The 14,271-nt window shown below is 38.3% G+C and overlaps 1 protein-coding gene across 1 annotated transcript in view; it reads left to right on the plus strand.

The window, feature by feature from the left end:
• Exoc4 (exocyst complex component 4) overlaps positions 1-14,271 on the plus strand; it is a 750,249-nt gene that overhangs the window by 345,433 nt on the left and 390,545 nt on the right. The window contains exon 10 of the mRNA XM_031381454.1: positions 4,233-4,329. Within this exon, the coding sequence (XP_031237314.1) occupies positions 4,233-4,329 (97 nt within the window). The remainder of the gene's footprint in view (positions 1-4,232; positions 4,330-14,271) is intronic.

Consider the following 14,271-nt stretch of genomic DNA (forward strand, 5'->3'; position numbering starts at 1 on the left):
GTATTCTGTTAGTGATGCTTGCATCTATGTTTCCTGACTTCTTACCTAAGATTTCTAATTCTAGAGTTTTCTCTTTTTGTGATTTCTTTATTGTTTCGACTTCCATTGTTAGGTCCTGGATGGTTTTATTCTTCCTTTCTAATTTCTATCCCTTGGATTTCTTTTTCTTGTCTAATTGCTCTGGCTAGGACTTCAAGTACAATATTGAATAGGTAGGGAGAGAGTGGGCAGCCTTGCTGGTGGGATTGCAAACTGGTACAACTACTCTGGAAATCAGTTTGGCAATTCCTCCAGAAATTGGACATAGTACTAACAGAGGACCCAGCTATACCACTCCTGGGCATATACCCAGAATATGCTCCAACATGTAATAAGGACACATGTTCTACCATGTTCATGGCAGCCTTATTTATAATAGCCAGAAACTGGAAACAACCCAGATGTCCCTCAACAGAGGAATGGATACAGAAAATGTGGTACATTTACACAATGGAGTACTACTCAGCTATTCAAAACAATGTATTTGTGAAATTCTTAGGGAAATGGATGGATCTGGAGAATATCATCCTGAGTGGGGTAACCCAATCACAAAAGAATACATATGGTATGTACTCTCTGATAAGTGGATGTTAGCCCACAAGATCGGAACACCCAAAGTACAATCTAAGAAGCACCAGAAACTGAAGAAAAAGGAAGACCAAAGTGTGGATACAACGTGTGGATCCTTCTTAAAAGGGGCAACAAAATACCCATGGAAGGAGTTGCAGAGACAAACTTTGGAGCAGAGACTGAAGGAAGGACAATCCAGAGACTGTTCCACCTGGGAATCCTTCCCATATCAGTCATCATATCCAGATACTATTGTGGATGCCAGCAAAGTGCTGGCTGACATGAGCCTGATATAGCTATCTCCTGAGAGGCTCTGACAGTGCCTGACTAATACAGAAGTAGAGGCTCACAGCCATCCATTGGACTGAGCATGGGGTCCCTAATGAAGGAGTTAGAGAAAGGACCCAAGGAGCTGAAGAGTTTGCAGCCCCTTAGGAGAAACAATAATATGAACTAACTAGTACCCTCAGAGCTCCCAGGGACTAAACCACCAACCAAAGAGTGCACATGGTGGGACTAATGGCTCCAGCAGCATATGTATAGCAGAGGATGGCCTAGTCTGTCATCATCGGAGGAGAGGCCCTTGGTCATATGAAGGTTCTATTCCCCTGTGTCAGGGAAAACCAGGGCCAGGAAATGGGAGAGAGTAGATTGATGAGCAGGGGGAGGGAGGAGGGAACAGGTTTTTTTTTTTCTTTTTTTAAAACGTTTTTTCACAGGGGAATCCGAGAAGGGGGATATCATATGACATGTAAATAAAGGAAATATCTAATAGAAAAAAAAGTTGTCTCTTTAATTCATATCACTTTGACATCGTACTCATGCTGAATAGAATTGAGTGTTATTTTTGTATCCATCTCATATAAAGTGTTTTATTTTGTTTTGTTTTGTTTATGTTGTTGCTAGAGTACAGGAGATAAATAACCTTGTTTCTCATGTACACATCTCCTTGATTATTCTGTCCTGATTAGGCATTGTGGTCTTGTAAGGAAACTTGTTGATTCAGAGGATAAATCTATTCCTAGTTTCTTTTCTCTGTCTGTAATTATTCAATCTCTTTTGAGGAAGAGATTGGTAAAGGAGCAGTTTTTCCATGAGTCTATTCCAAGCTCTTTCTGTTTACCTTCTTATCTTCTTTGGTCTGTCTATTCATTGAACCCAAGTCCTTGCTCATGCAGAGAACATTTTCTACAGCTGAGCTACACCCCTAGTCCTTGTGTTAGTCTTGGTGCTTTCATTTATGTTGCAAAATTTAGCCAGACATCAATAGGCCTGGTTCATATTGTGAGATGCAGAGTTTGAGAATGTGAAGAAGCAGGGCATGAGTCTGAAGGAAGAGCTGTACATTCTTTCGTATTTTAGAATTCAGAACTGCAGTTTTGAATTTGGTGGTTTGAGGAAACAACTGATCCAACTGATCTGTCTAATGCTGATGCCTCTAGGAAGTGCTGATGTTGCTCGATATAGACTTCTGGAGCTCCACATGGGTTATCAATCTCCTAGATGCCCTAGACCACCAAGATGGCTAATAAAGCTTCATAAGCTTTGCTTGTATCTGATAGCATGCAAAGAATTCTAATCAAAAAACATTTTAAAGAGAAAACTATATGTACCAATTATAGACACAAAAAAAACATGAGACCGAAGGACAAAACCTAGCTTAAGAGGCAAATGGGCTTGCTGACTGAACATGGGAGATACATTTGTTTACCTATTTATAGAAGCTGTTAGATGACTTCATTCATTTATTTCTTTCTTCCTTACTTACTGTCTGTTTGCTTTCTTCTTTCTTCCCTCCTCCCTTCCCTCCTTCCTTCCCTCTCTTTGTTCCTTCCTTCATTCATTCCTTCCTTCTTTTCTTTCTTTGTTTCTCTCTAAGACAGGTCCTTTATTGATAAACTTTGTTGCTCCCTCCCAGTATTAAATACTGAACCACATGTCCTGTACATGAACTGTAATTATTCTATCCTTGAGCTCCATCCACATCATTATCAACATAATCCAAACTACATTCATCATGTGTAGACATCATGGCTAGGTATGCCCAGATCCCCACTCCCACCCCCCACTATTTATGCCAATCAAAAGAATTCACTCCTCTTTGAGTAGCATAACATGAAGACAAGCTGGGGATGGTAGCAGTTGAATTTCATTTAAAACAACAGACAAACAAATAAACAAACAAACAAATTCCCCAAGGCCCACGAGGGATGATTCTGATAGAAGGCTATCTTCCAATTTCTGAAGTAATATCCAGCTTTCTATATTCTAAACTCTGCAACTAATTCTCTCAACAAAACAGTGATGGTAACTGTTACTGCCTCAGGATTTGAGCTTGGGGATTACTTCTTGCACTGTGACCCTTTGATATTTCAGCTAATTACCAGTTAGAACCGTTTGATGAAGGAATATAAGTCCTGGTTGGCACTGCAAAATTTGCTTTAAGACTTGTGATAGCATCAAGAAGACAGCAATTTTGTACTTTGCAAAATATGTGTCAGTAGCTTGAAATAAAATCCTGCTAGCAATGTAGTATAGTCCTGTAAGACAATTAGATTCTTGGAGAATCAGGGTAGCACTTAATGGAAAGCATGACTGCTACCGGCTTCAGATCAGCTATTCCGAGGGCTGCTGTGTGTGCATTTTATAGTTCGAAGAGTATCTTGATGAATTTCTGTGTAATTTGTGTGTGTGTGTGTGTGTGTGTGTGAGTGTGTGTGTGTGTGTGTGTGAGTTACCTCCATGTATGCCTTTGTATTACTTGTGGGTCTAGTGCCTTAGGATGCCAGAAGAGAACATCAGATCCAAGGTAACTGGAGTTGCAGATGGTTTTGTGCTACTTCCTCGTCCTCTAGAAGGAACACTTAGCACTTCCATACACTGACCTTTTTTTTCTCCTCCGAATTTAGTTTAGTTTGATTTACTTATTGAATGTATTTGAGAAAATTTTAAAACGTTCATTTATATAGCCGATTTCTCTATGAAGATCTTAATTGTTTTAAACTTTTTTAACACTTATTTTATGTATATGTGTGCTCCATCTGTATGTATACCTTCCTGCCAGAAGAGGGCATCAGATCCCATTATTGATAGTTGGGAACTACCATGTGGTTGCTGGGAATTGAACTCAGGACCTCTGGAAGAGCAGTCAGTGAGTGCTCTTAACCACTGAGCCATGTCTCTAGCTCCAAAACTGTATGTTTAATAACCAGGATTCTATCTCCCAGTGTGTCTTCCAGTAAGTGGGTTTTCTGACTTGGTGATAACCTAACAAATAAGATTTATATCTGTTTTATAATCTGGGATGTTCCAACTGTAACTTTGTCCCTCTCTGTGTCCCTCCTCTCCAGAGAAGACACTGAGCAAAAGGAAGGTTTAGCCTCAACTATGCTGTAAGCTTGAGCCATTTATCCTTCTTGGACATTCATTTTCATCTTTGCTGAGTAATTACATCGTAGATTGTTAAAGAGAAAGACTGGATCATGGCTTTTGCAATAACTGTAAATACTGTGGTAATTTTGAGGCAGCCCGTGTGATTATGCAACACTCATCCAGATAATCTTGGTTTGCTTATTCATAAAACTTCTAATTAGCTAAATCTCAGTTTTCATTTTTCCTTGAAGGAGGTCCTGATGACAACTTAATTGAAGGTGGAGGAACAAAATTTGTCTGCAAACCTGGAGCCAGAAATATTACAGTCATATTCCATCCATTACTGAGGTAAGTCAGCACCTATGATGTACTTATCTGTGATCAATATTCCCATTATTTATGCTGATTTTCTAGGTGCCAATAGTTCAGCCAGCATTCAGTTAAATCATTAGGACAAAGAAACTTGTTTCATTTTGTAAGGTTTCCCGGTGAAAGTTAGTCAATAGACCAGATAATGTCAGCCCTCCAGCTCCTTGTTCTCAGGAGGAACAGTTCACAGACACTTTGATTTGATTTTCTCTACTTTCTTCTCTAGTCCTGTCCATCCTGTCCTTTCCTCCTCCTGCTTTCTTGGATCTCAGTGGTTGGCAAACCCAGGTCCCCTACCATCACAGAGATGAAACATCCCAGCATACCTTGTGGCCCAAAAGCCTGTGGTGTTTTTTCTGTAGTTCTTCACAAGGAAAAAGAATTACTGACCCCTGGCGTGTCTTACTCATCTGCACTGAGGACTCCTTTACTAGCCCTTGAGAATCAGCAAATCCCCGAGCAGGTGTGATTTGTATTAACCTATGTGCCATTAAGAGTGAAATATATGGCCTTGTTTCTTGGAATATGACTTGTTGATGAGCAGAATAAAATCTGGTACATGTTCACTTTACAATTCTACTAGATTGCAGGGAAGAAAAATTCATGATTCTTTCACAAAAATTATTCTAAGTCCTATCTAAATAGAGGTACTTCTCTGCCAAGGTTAGAAGGACATGTGCTCAGTGGTCAACTTTTCCTTACAGTTAATTTTTGGAGATCTGTTTTGCATGACAGAGTTAAAATGACTTACAAACTTACGGAAGGCTACCAAGCTATATTTAATACTGGGATTTATTAAATTTATTTTGGAAATACATAAAGAACAAACATCATACATATTAACGTGGTAATATGATATTCTCATGCATATAATAATTTTGTCCCCCAAGCCCATGGTAAATACCTTAGACAATTTTTTTCTTTTTGGCAAAACTTCAAAATACTTCTTGTAGAAGTCCACACCACTGCCACAGGCCTCCTGCTGCACAGCTGTGTATCAGTTCTTTCTTCCCCGCCTTTCTCACCGTGGCTACTCCTTGCTCAGCTTTTACTCATCCTTCCTCGTCTACTCACTCTACTGTCTGCTGACTTACATCCCAATTTTCCCTTGTATGAGGTGAACTTTCAAATTACACAAAAATGGGATCATGCAGTTTTATCCATGTTGTCACAAATGACAGAATTTCATTTTCTGTGGCTTAATAGTCTTCCACTGTCTATAACTCACGTTCCTTTTATGCAGTCATCAGCTGAATGGTACTTTGGTTGTTTCTACTTTACCTTTGTGTATGATCATGGCATGGGAATTGCTGGATCATATAATAGTAATATTCTTAATTGTGTGGGACCTTTACACTGTTTTCCACAATGACTGTATAAATTGATGGTACACTCAGTGTGCATATAGTAGCCAACATTGTTTTGTAGTATAACATTTTGTATTTAAAATGGCTAATAAAGGAAATCTAATATATGTTTTACCACAATTTATAAAAGCAACTTTGGGTTTAGATATGTAATATAATATTACTTTTCTCGCTGAATAACCATTATATATTTGCTGTGTTTTATGTAAAGGAATAGAAACTTTTATATTCTTTACAAGTTGTATCTCAGAATAATATATTAACTTTTTAAAACTCTTGCTGGAAGTAAATTCACTTAAAAATCATGGTATTAAGAAGAATAGGAGAATGTTTTTGATATATGTTATGTGTTACCTATTGTAATGTTAAACCTATGTATTTAACAATATCATTCACATATACCATGACTTTGTTAATTAGTTTAACATTTGTGCTGCAATCACAATTGCTTTTTACTTAGTGTCATTTATTGTTAAGAAAGAGGAATGTACCTCAGTCTTTATGGGCCTCTTCTAAATGCTGTTTAGCGCTGTACTGTGCTGCTCTGTTTTGCGATAGCTTGGGAAAGTTAATCCCTTGTGTGTATGTTCACTCTGAGTATGGAGGGTAGAACTTCACGCACTGTCTGTCCACCGGATTTTAGTCCAGCACTCCTGAGGCTTGGCCTGAGAGTTGTTTCACTGTGTCCGACTCCCCCTTCTGTAACTCACTCCATCTGGATTCTAATTCAGAGTTGTAAGTTACTGTTGACAAGAACTGAAGGATTTATCACATGATATAATTCACCATTAATTTTTTTCTTTGTATATCTCTTAATGTAGGTTACAAGAATATTATGTGGCTTGCCAGGTGAATTAATTCTTTGTAATCATGTGACAATTGCAGGCTTTATGTAGCCTGTGGCACACTATTAAACCTTGCTTCTTAAAGGCACTATTGAGTTTCAGTTAAAATCTAATAAGAGGCTTATAAAATGTCAAATGGTTAAGTTCTTGAGTACTTTTTAACTTTAGTTATTATTTCCAACCTTTCCTAAGTGTCCATTGTTTCTTCTTAAGTTTATAAATTAATTTTTGTAATTAAGAGAACTAACTTGTATATAAATAGTATATTTCCACATATTAATTTTTATCATGAGTTAACTCTTTATTAGTAGTTTTGTTAATAGACTATTCCACCATATTTTCTTATCTGAGAGACAATATAGCAAAATAAGACCGACAGAACATAAGAATGGAAATATGTCAGGGGGTTGAGACTTAAATTTTTAACAGGGTATATTGGGTCCTTTCCTTTAGTTTTTGTCACCATTTATTTACTGGCCTCTGCTTTTGTGTAAGTCTTAAGAAAACAAGATGAGACCACATTCTCGTCTCTGAGGAGCTTGCTAGAGACCTTGCCAGGTGGCTGAGGGTAACAGGTCAGGATGCAGCAGCTATTGAGAAGGACATGAATCAGGAGAAACTTTTATACCTGTTTGGGAAGAGAAATATACAGAGTCTCTCATGAACCAGTTTGACAATTCTTATAATGACATATTCTATTGCCTATTAGTCACCGTCTTCCTCCCACTGTTCTGGAATGTTTTTCTACTTAAATCAAATAATTCTATTTCTGACTCATCCCAAACTTTTCCTAATTGATTATGACAGTGTTTTTTGTTTATATCTTAAATCATGATTATGAGGTTCAGCAGTAACTTTCCTCACAATGACATTATCATGAATTAATTAGTCTCAGCTAATATTTGTGCTAATAAACTGTATAAGTTTCCTTGTGACTTTAACTGAGCTCATATTCTTTCCTCACTGGAAGGGAGACACATTTTCCTCTGCTCCCTGCCCACTCTGCCTAACATCACCGGCTCTCTGTCTTCCTGAAATGGTGCATATGGCTTGTACACTTCCTTTATGGAGCCAGCACTTTTGTAACTTCTGTTTATCTGGCAGTGCATTCATTAGTGCCTAGAAGGTTCTGTATTGGAAACTAAACTGCCCTTCTGCAAACACTGCAGAGTTGATTCCTGTCATTCTGTTTGATATATTCCCAGAAGTCATTTGCTCTTCCCTCTCATACACTTATTCCACAAGCTCTTTCCTTCGGGCAACCCCATAGTCTTATTTTCAGTCTCCTCATAACCATGGTGGCCTCCACTCTAGGAAATCCCAGGCAAGCGGACTGGTTCCCACTTGTTCACCCATTACCCCTGCTGGCCCTCTAGGTTTATTTAACATTTCCTTACTGCTTACTTTTAGTCAGTCTTTTATCTTAAAAAGATTGGGTATAGAATCTTCTTGTTTGCTTTGTTCTTAGCCTACCAAGACCTTGTGAGCAGTTCCACCCCACTGACAGCTTGCACTGCACTCATCTATTTCTCTGCCTATTGATCTAAATGAGAAAAACATATGGAAACAAAATTTTTATTGGCTAAATTATTGAGCATTTTAATTTTCTTTGTATATTAGCAAGTAGTTGATTAGTTCACATGTTGATTTCTGCACTTTAATTTTTATGACTCTATAACTGGGAAATGCCTTTATATTTCAGGATTCCAAAGGCCTTAGATGTTTAAAGTTAAAAATTAAAATGTCAAATGACTTTTACAGTGTGCTAATTTTTTTGCTGGGTGCCTTTTAGAGAATCTGAGTTGAGAAGGTCTTTGTGAGAGCATGTTTCTTAATTGGACCTGGTGATGCAGTAAGAGAAGCAGACCTGAATATTTGAGGAAAGAAGCCCTGGCTAGAGGGACTGCAAAGGAAAGGGAACAGGTGACTGTGTTCTAGGGACCACAGTGGGCTTGATGGGGGCCAGGGTGTGCTCTCAACTATCTCTGATGGAAGATATGATGTGAGAACTTGTACTTAACGTGGGTAGAATAGAAATGGCTTCCTTTTGCTTGAGTAATGAGGGCATTATATAGAGACTTACAGCAGAAATAGTGGGTCAGGCCAGTGCCACACATCTGTAATTCCAGCACTCGGGGGTCTGAGACAGGTGGATACACAGTTTGAGACCTAGACATCCAGGACTACACAGAGAAACCTTGTTTCGTGTGTGTGTGTGTGTATGTGTGTGTGTGCGCGTGCGTGTATTTGAACTACATTTGTAATTTCCAAAGTTTTGGAAAGTATAGAAAAAGCCTAATAATACTGGCATTCAAGGGTCATTATTTTTTTTGAAAGTTTTTTGAAAAATCTTTATTAGATATTTCTTTTATTTACATTTCAAATGCATTCCCCTTTCCTGGTTTCCCCTCCGAAAATCCCCTAGCCCATGGCCCCTCCCACTGCTCACCAACCTACCTATTCCCTCCTCCCTGTCCTAGCAATCCTCTACACTGGGGCATCTAGCCTTCACAGGACCAAGGGCCTCTCCTCCCATTGCTATGTGTCAAGCCCATCCTCTGCTACACATGCGCCTGGAGCCATAGTTTAGTCCCTGGGAGCTCTGGGGATACTAGTTGGTTCATATTGTTGTACCTCCTATGGGGCTGCAAACCCCTTCAGCTCCTTTGGCCTTTCTCTAGCTCCTCTATTGGGGACCCTGTGCTCAGTCCAATGGTTAGCTGTGAGCATCCACTTCTTTGTCAGGCACTGGCATAGCCTCTCAGGAGACGGCTTTATCAGGCTCCTGTGAGCCACCACTTGTTGGCATCCACAATAGTTTCTGGGTCTGATAACTGTATGTGGGTTGAATCCCCAGATGAGGCATACTCTATTAGGACTTTTACTGGATTTGAAGTACAGAAGAACTCTTGTTAAGGACTCAGTCAGTATAACTTAGTGTATATGTTTGGTATAGGTTAGTATAGTTTACTATAACAAAAATAGTATGTGCCTCCTCTCAATGATGTATGTAGAAGTAGAATGTATAACTTGATGGTATTCTCTGGTGATGTTTTACAAATGTCATGTGGTAAAAATCAGGATACCCTGAAGTATTCATCCTACCTGTGATTTTTGATATACTGTATTTCAAAAAATAGTTATAAATTCTTCTTTTTTTAATTGAAGCCATGAATGAACTGTCAGGCTTCATTATAAAAGTCATGATTTAATTTTGGTTTTTGTAGTAGGATTTGGTTGCTAATCTTTCCAAATTTAGTGAATAACCACAGAAGAATTAATTGATTAGCAAATTGCATGTTAGTCTAAACCTAGTCCAACATAATGGGTCTGTTTTGGAAATATGTCCAAGATTATAAAACCTTCCTGTACAGAGCTTCCTTTAGAATCTTTCTCAATTAACTTCTTCTGTTGGACTTCCTCCTTATAATCAGAAAGTGTGTAATAACTCCTTCCTCATTTCTTAACATTGGATAGATATGTATCTATTTGTTCATGTGGTTTGCTTTAAAAGGAAGATATAGTTTGAATATTTAGAATAAACATGAAGTCAATAATGTAAATAATTATTCTTTATTTCTTGCCAATATGTCTATCTTTGAGAAATATAAAAATATTTCCACGATGGCAGTTTGATGTGTGCAGTGATATTTCGAGGTGGGTTATTCTGAACATTCAAGTATGTGGTATCTTTATGCAGATACATGCTTGTTCTAAATGACCTAAAGTTTATATGGATATGTTGAAAGGTGCGGTGATTTCTGACATAGTGTACTTCAAAAAATACTTTTAAAGTATTTATTAGAAAGTCCACCCGATGACATTGTGAGCTATATGCCATTTATGCATGGTAGGCAATTTGACCATTGTGTCATAATTTTAAAGAAATATAAGTTTTTTCTGAGTTGTGAATAACAATTTTCAGACTGTCTAAACTATGAGGCCTGAGGTGCACTGTACAGTAGTTTACATAGCTTCTAAAACTTACATGTGAGTACACGCTTTCAACTTTATATTATAAACGTAAACTGCTTTTAATCTCATCAAATATTTGGAGATGAAATTATTTTTTCTGAGGTTTTCTTTTAAACTTCGTCTTTTTAAACCATGTTTTGTGATACATGCTACACATTGGTCACAAACCCTATACCTGAATGAAAATTGAAGCCAATCAGGGAGTTGGTCTCCTTATACTTCTCTGAGCATGTGCTGTCTATCTAGTTTGAAAGAATATGGTAGTCCATTTACATGAAAAGTCCAGATAATTCTATAAAATATGAACAGAAACAAGAGAATTGGAAATATTTTGAAGAGCTGAAGATTTGATTAAAAGTTAGAAATATGGCTATATGCAATGAGACTTGTAAAAGTAGGAAAGCTTTCCTTGGATGCATTATGTACCCTGGAGATGCTTAGCCCACAGCTGCGTGCAAGCAGAGTTAGCTAAACACTCAAGTGGCTCTGACATGAGATGCTGTATCTCAGGTCTGGAGTGGTGTATTTCTTTTTGTACGATATTGTGTTTTTGTTGTTTGTTGTTGTTTAAATCAAATATGTCAGCACTACTGATTGCCACTGGCAGAACAAGAACTTCTAATTGTCTTCTCCACATTGGAGTAAGGAACATTCAGGTCATGTTGAGATCTGCAGTGGTACTAGAAGTTACCCTGTCTTCCCTATAAGAGAGTTACTCTTCCTCCCTCCCTTACTCTCTGCTCTTTTTGTGTTCTATTTTTTTGTTCTATTTTTTTCATAGCAATATAGTCACGTAACTTTCCTCTTGGGGTGACTCCTGAGACAGAATGTAGAACTCACTGCCCTAGAATCAGCACTGTGCTGCTGAGGTTTCCTATTTACCAATTCCATCTCTAGCCACTAACATTACTGATAGCTTCCATATAAAAGTCAGCAGTACAGCTTTTCAGTGCAAGAATTTACATAGTTTTGTAGTAGTTTTTATGTATTCTGAACACACATTTGTCTTGGATTGTAATTGCCAAAATATGCCTACTCAGCATTATTGAAGTATGTTTATATCCTGCTATGGGCCCATTTACATTTGATTTAGAAATATAAACTTATAACTTCGAATCAAAATAATATAGGTATGCCTAGAGAAAATACAATTTCTTCCTTTAATAACATACTCCTTTAGGTGTAGGCTATGCATTGTCTCTGTTCAATTTGGAAGATTTTACTATCCCTGTTCCCTTCAGATCTCTTCTCTCTCTCTTTTCCTCCTTTCCTTTGTCCTTCACCCATGCTTTCCTTTCTCTCTTTCTCATTTAGTTATTTCTACTTTGCTGACCTTGATATTAGGGTTCCTGTATACAACTAAAACCCTTTGATAACTTCAACTTTTAAGTTTTCAAGAATTACTATTTGAATATTTTGTCATTATGACTGTACTTATCATTCAGAAATTAGAATTAACCTTTCAAAGAAAGATAATTGGTAATATTAAATCAACAGTATTAAGTAAACATGGGTAAATAATCTAGTTTTAGGGAAAACAAGAGATTCAGTGCAGTAGGGAGGGGAGGATCTGGGTGAGTGTGATGAACCCTTAGAGGCAACATCAGAGAAGAGAAAGCAGACATGGCCTTCTGTAGGCTACTGCGAGAGATCATGGTGAATGGGTACCATACAGCAATTGCACTGTTCAACAGTGGGGAATAGGAACCTATATAGAAGAAACAAAAGTGTGAATTGCATACAGGTAATTAGAACAGACTGAGAAGTGGGGATGAAATGTGATATTAAAAGCTTTTTTTCAGGATGAATTTGGAGTCTTGACTTTTAATTATGCATATTTAAGAAAAACATTTTATTGTCTTCATAGTGTACTGATGTAATATGCTGTGCTTATTGTAGCTGTTTCTACATGTGAGATTGCAGCATGTCCAGTGTCCTCCCTTGGCCTCTCTTGGTGTCCCTAGTATTGCTATGAGCTACAGTGCCTTCTCAGACATCTAAAGCTCTCTGGTTCAGGGTGTTTGCATCTGGGAAGCCACAGATTCCTTGTGAATTTTATTGTTCCCTTGTGTGTCAGTGTGAAATACAATGGGAAAAATGTTAAATTGTCAGAATAGAATAAGAATGGCAGAGAAAAGAGTAAGAAGAGCAGCCTTAGTTCTGTTCTTCAGAATGCAGTTAGAAATCCAAAACCTGCTGGACAGGTTAGATAGAGGTTCCTCAGTACCCAGAAATGCATTGGAGTGAGTACTTTCTCATTTCAGCCCTTTTAGGAAAAGCGCGAGGGCGATGTCTCTAAATAAAAAGGAACTGACATCTTTCTCTAAGCTGCCATTCCCTCTCCCATTTAGGTGTTAGTTTATTATATTTTCATTTGCACATGATTTGATTAATATGTAAATTCCTCCCTTATCCTTCCCTCTCTCCCACATCTTAGTTTGAGACAGAGTCTTCTTTGTAGCACATGATGTCCTCAGTTTGAGAGTCTTGTTTTCTCAATGTCCTAAACCGGACTCTTAAAGGCCATTGTTATGGCTGGTTTTGTGTGTCAACTTGACTGGAGTTATCACAGAGAAGGGAGCTTCAGTTGGGGAAGTGCCTCCATGAGACCCAGCTGTGGGGCATTTTCTCAATTAGTGATCAAGGGGGTAGGGCCCCTTGTGGGTGATAACATCCCTGGGCTGAAAGTCTTGGGTTCTATAACAGAGCAGGCTGAGCAAGCCAGGAGAAGCAAGCCAGTAAGAAACATCTCTCCATGGCCTCTGTATCAGCTCCTGCTTCCTGACCTGCTTGAGTTCCAGTCCTGACTTCCTCTGGTAATCAACAGCAATGTGAAAGTAAGCTAAATAAACCATTTCCTCCCCAACGTGCTTCTTGGTCATGATGTTTGTGCAGGAATAGTAACCCTGACATGCACAACCACTTCTGGCTGACATGTTGATTTTCAAGGCTCAACTCTGATTTTCAATGGGAGATGACTGTATTTTACAATGAACTGAATCTGAGGACGTGTGTGTGTGTGTGTGTGTGTGTGTAAAATGTTTCACACATATGTTGTTTCATTTATTTATTACTTCTTAACAATATTTAAGATAATATCCTGTAAATATTTGTTTAGAAGTTGTTTGTGAGGCACTGTCCATGGAGCTTTAGGGATCTTCTCTCTTTCTTAGAGCATTGTGATGATTTGACTACAAAAGGAACTCTACAGCAAGGAAGTTCAACTTTCCATCGCTGCTGAATTTTTTTCACCTTTAGCAGGTTATTTGCCATGAATACCCTTTTACTACTGCGCAAACATACTCTCTTCTACCCTTATTTATGCTTGACCTTATCACTTGTTAAGAGCTAGATTAAAACAAAACCAAAGAAAATTTAACGTCTTTTTGTTAAATACAAAGCTGGTTGCCCAGAAGGCCCTTGTTCTGATGTCTCACGTATCTATCCAGTGTAACTCCTTGCTTCTGGTTCTGCCTCTGGGTCTTGGATTCCCCTTTCTGTTGGCATTACTTTAGTCCCTCAGCCCCAGACTACTTCCATCCTGCCAAATCTGAACTTTCTTATCCAGCTCAGTCAGCTCTGTGAGGGCTCATGCTGCCTTCCTGCTCCTTGCTGACTTCATATTCCCTGCCCACCCACTCTGAGTTATTTAGGATAAGGTATCACATCTCGTGCTCACCTTGCATGTAGAACTTTCATTCTGTACTCTCAGTCTTTACCCACAAGCCATTTCT

The sequence above is a fragment of the Mastomys coucha genome, unplaced genomic scaffold (assembly GCF_008632895.1).
Source record: "Mastomys coucha isolate ucsf_1 unplaced genomic scaffold, UCSF_Mcou_1 pScaffold20, whole genome shotgun sequence".
In the NCBI taxonomy this organism is placed as follows: Eukaryota; Metazoa; Chordata; class Mammalia; order Rodentia; family Muridae; genus Mastomys; species Mastomys coucha.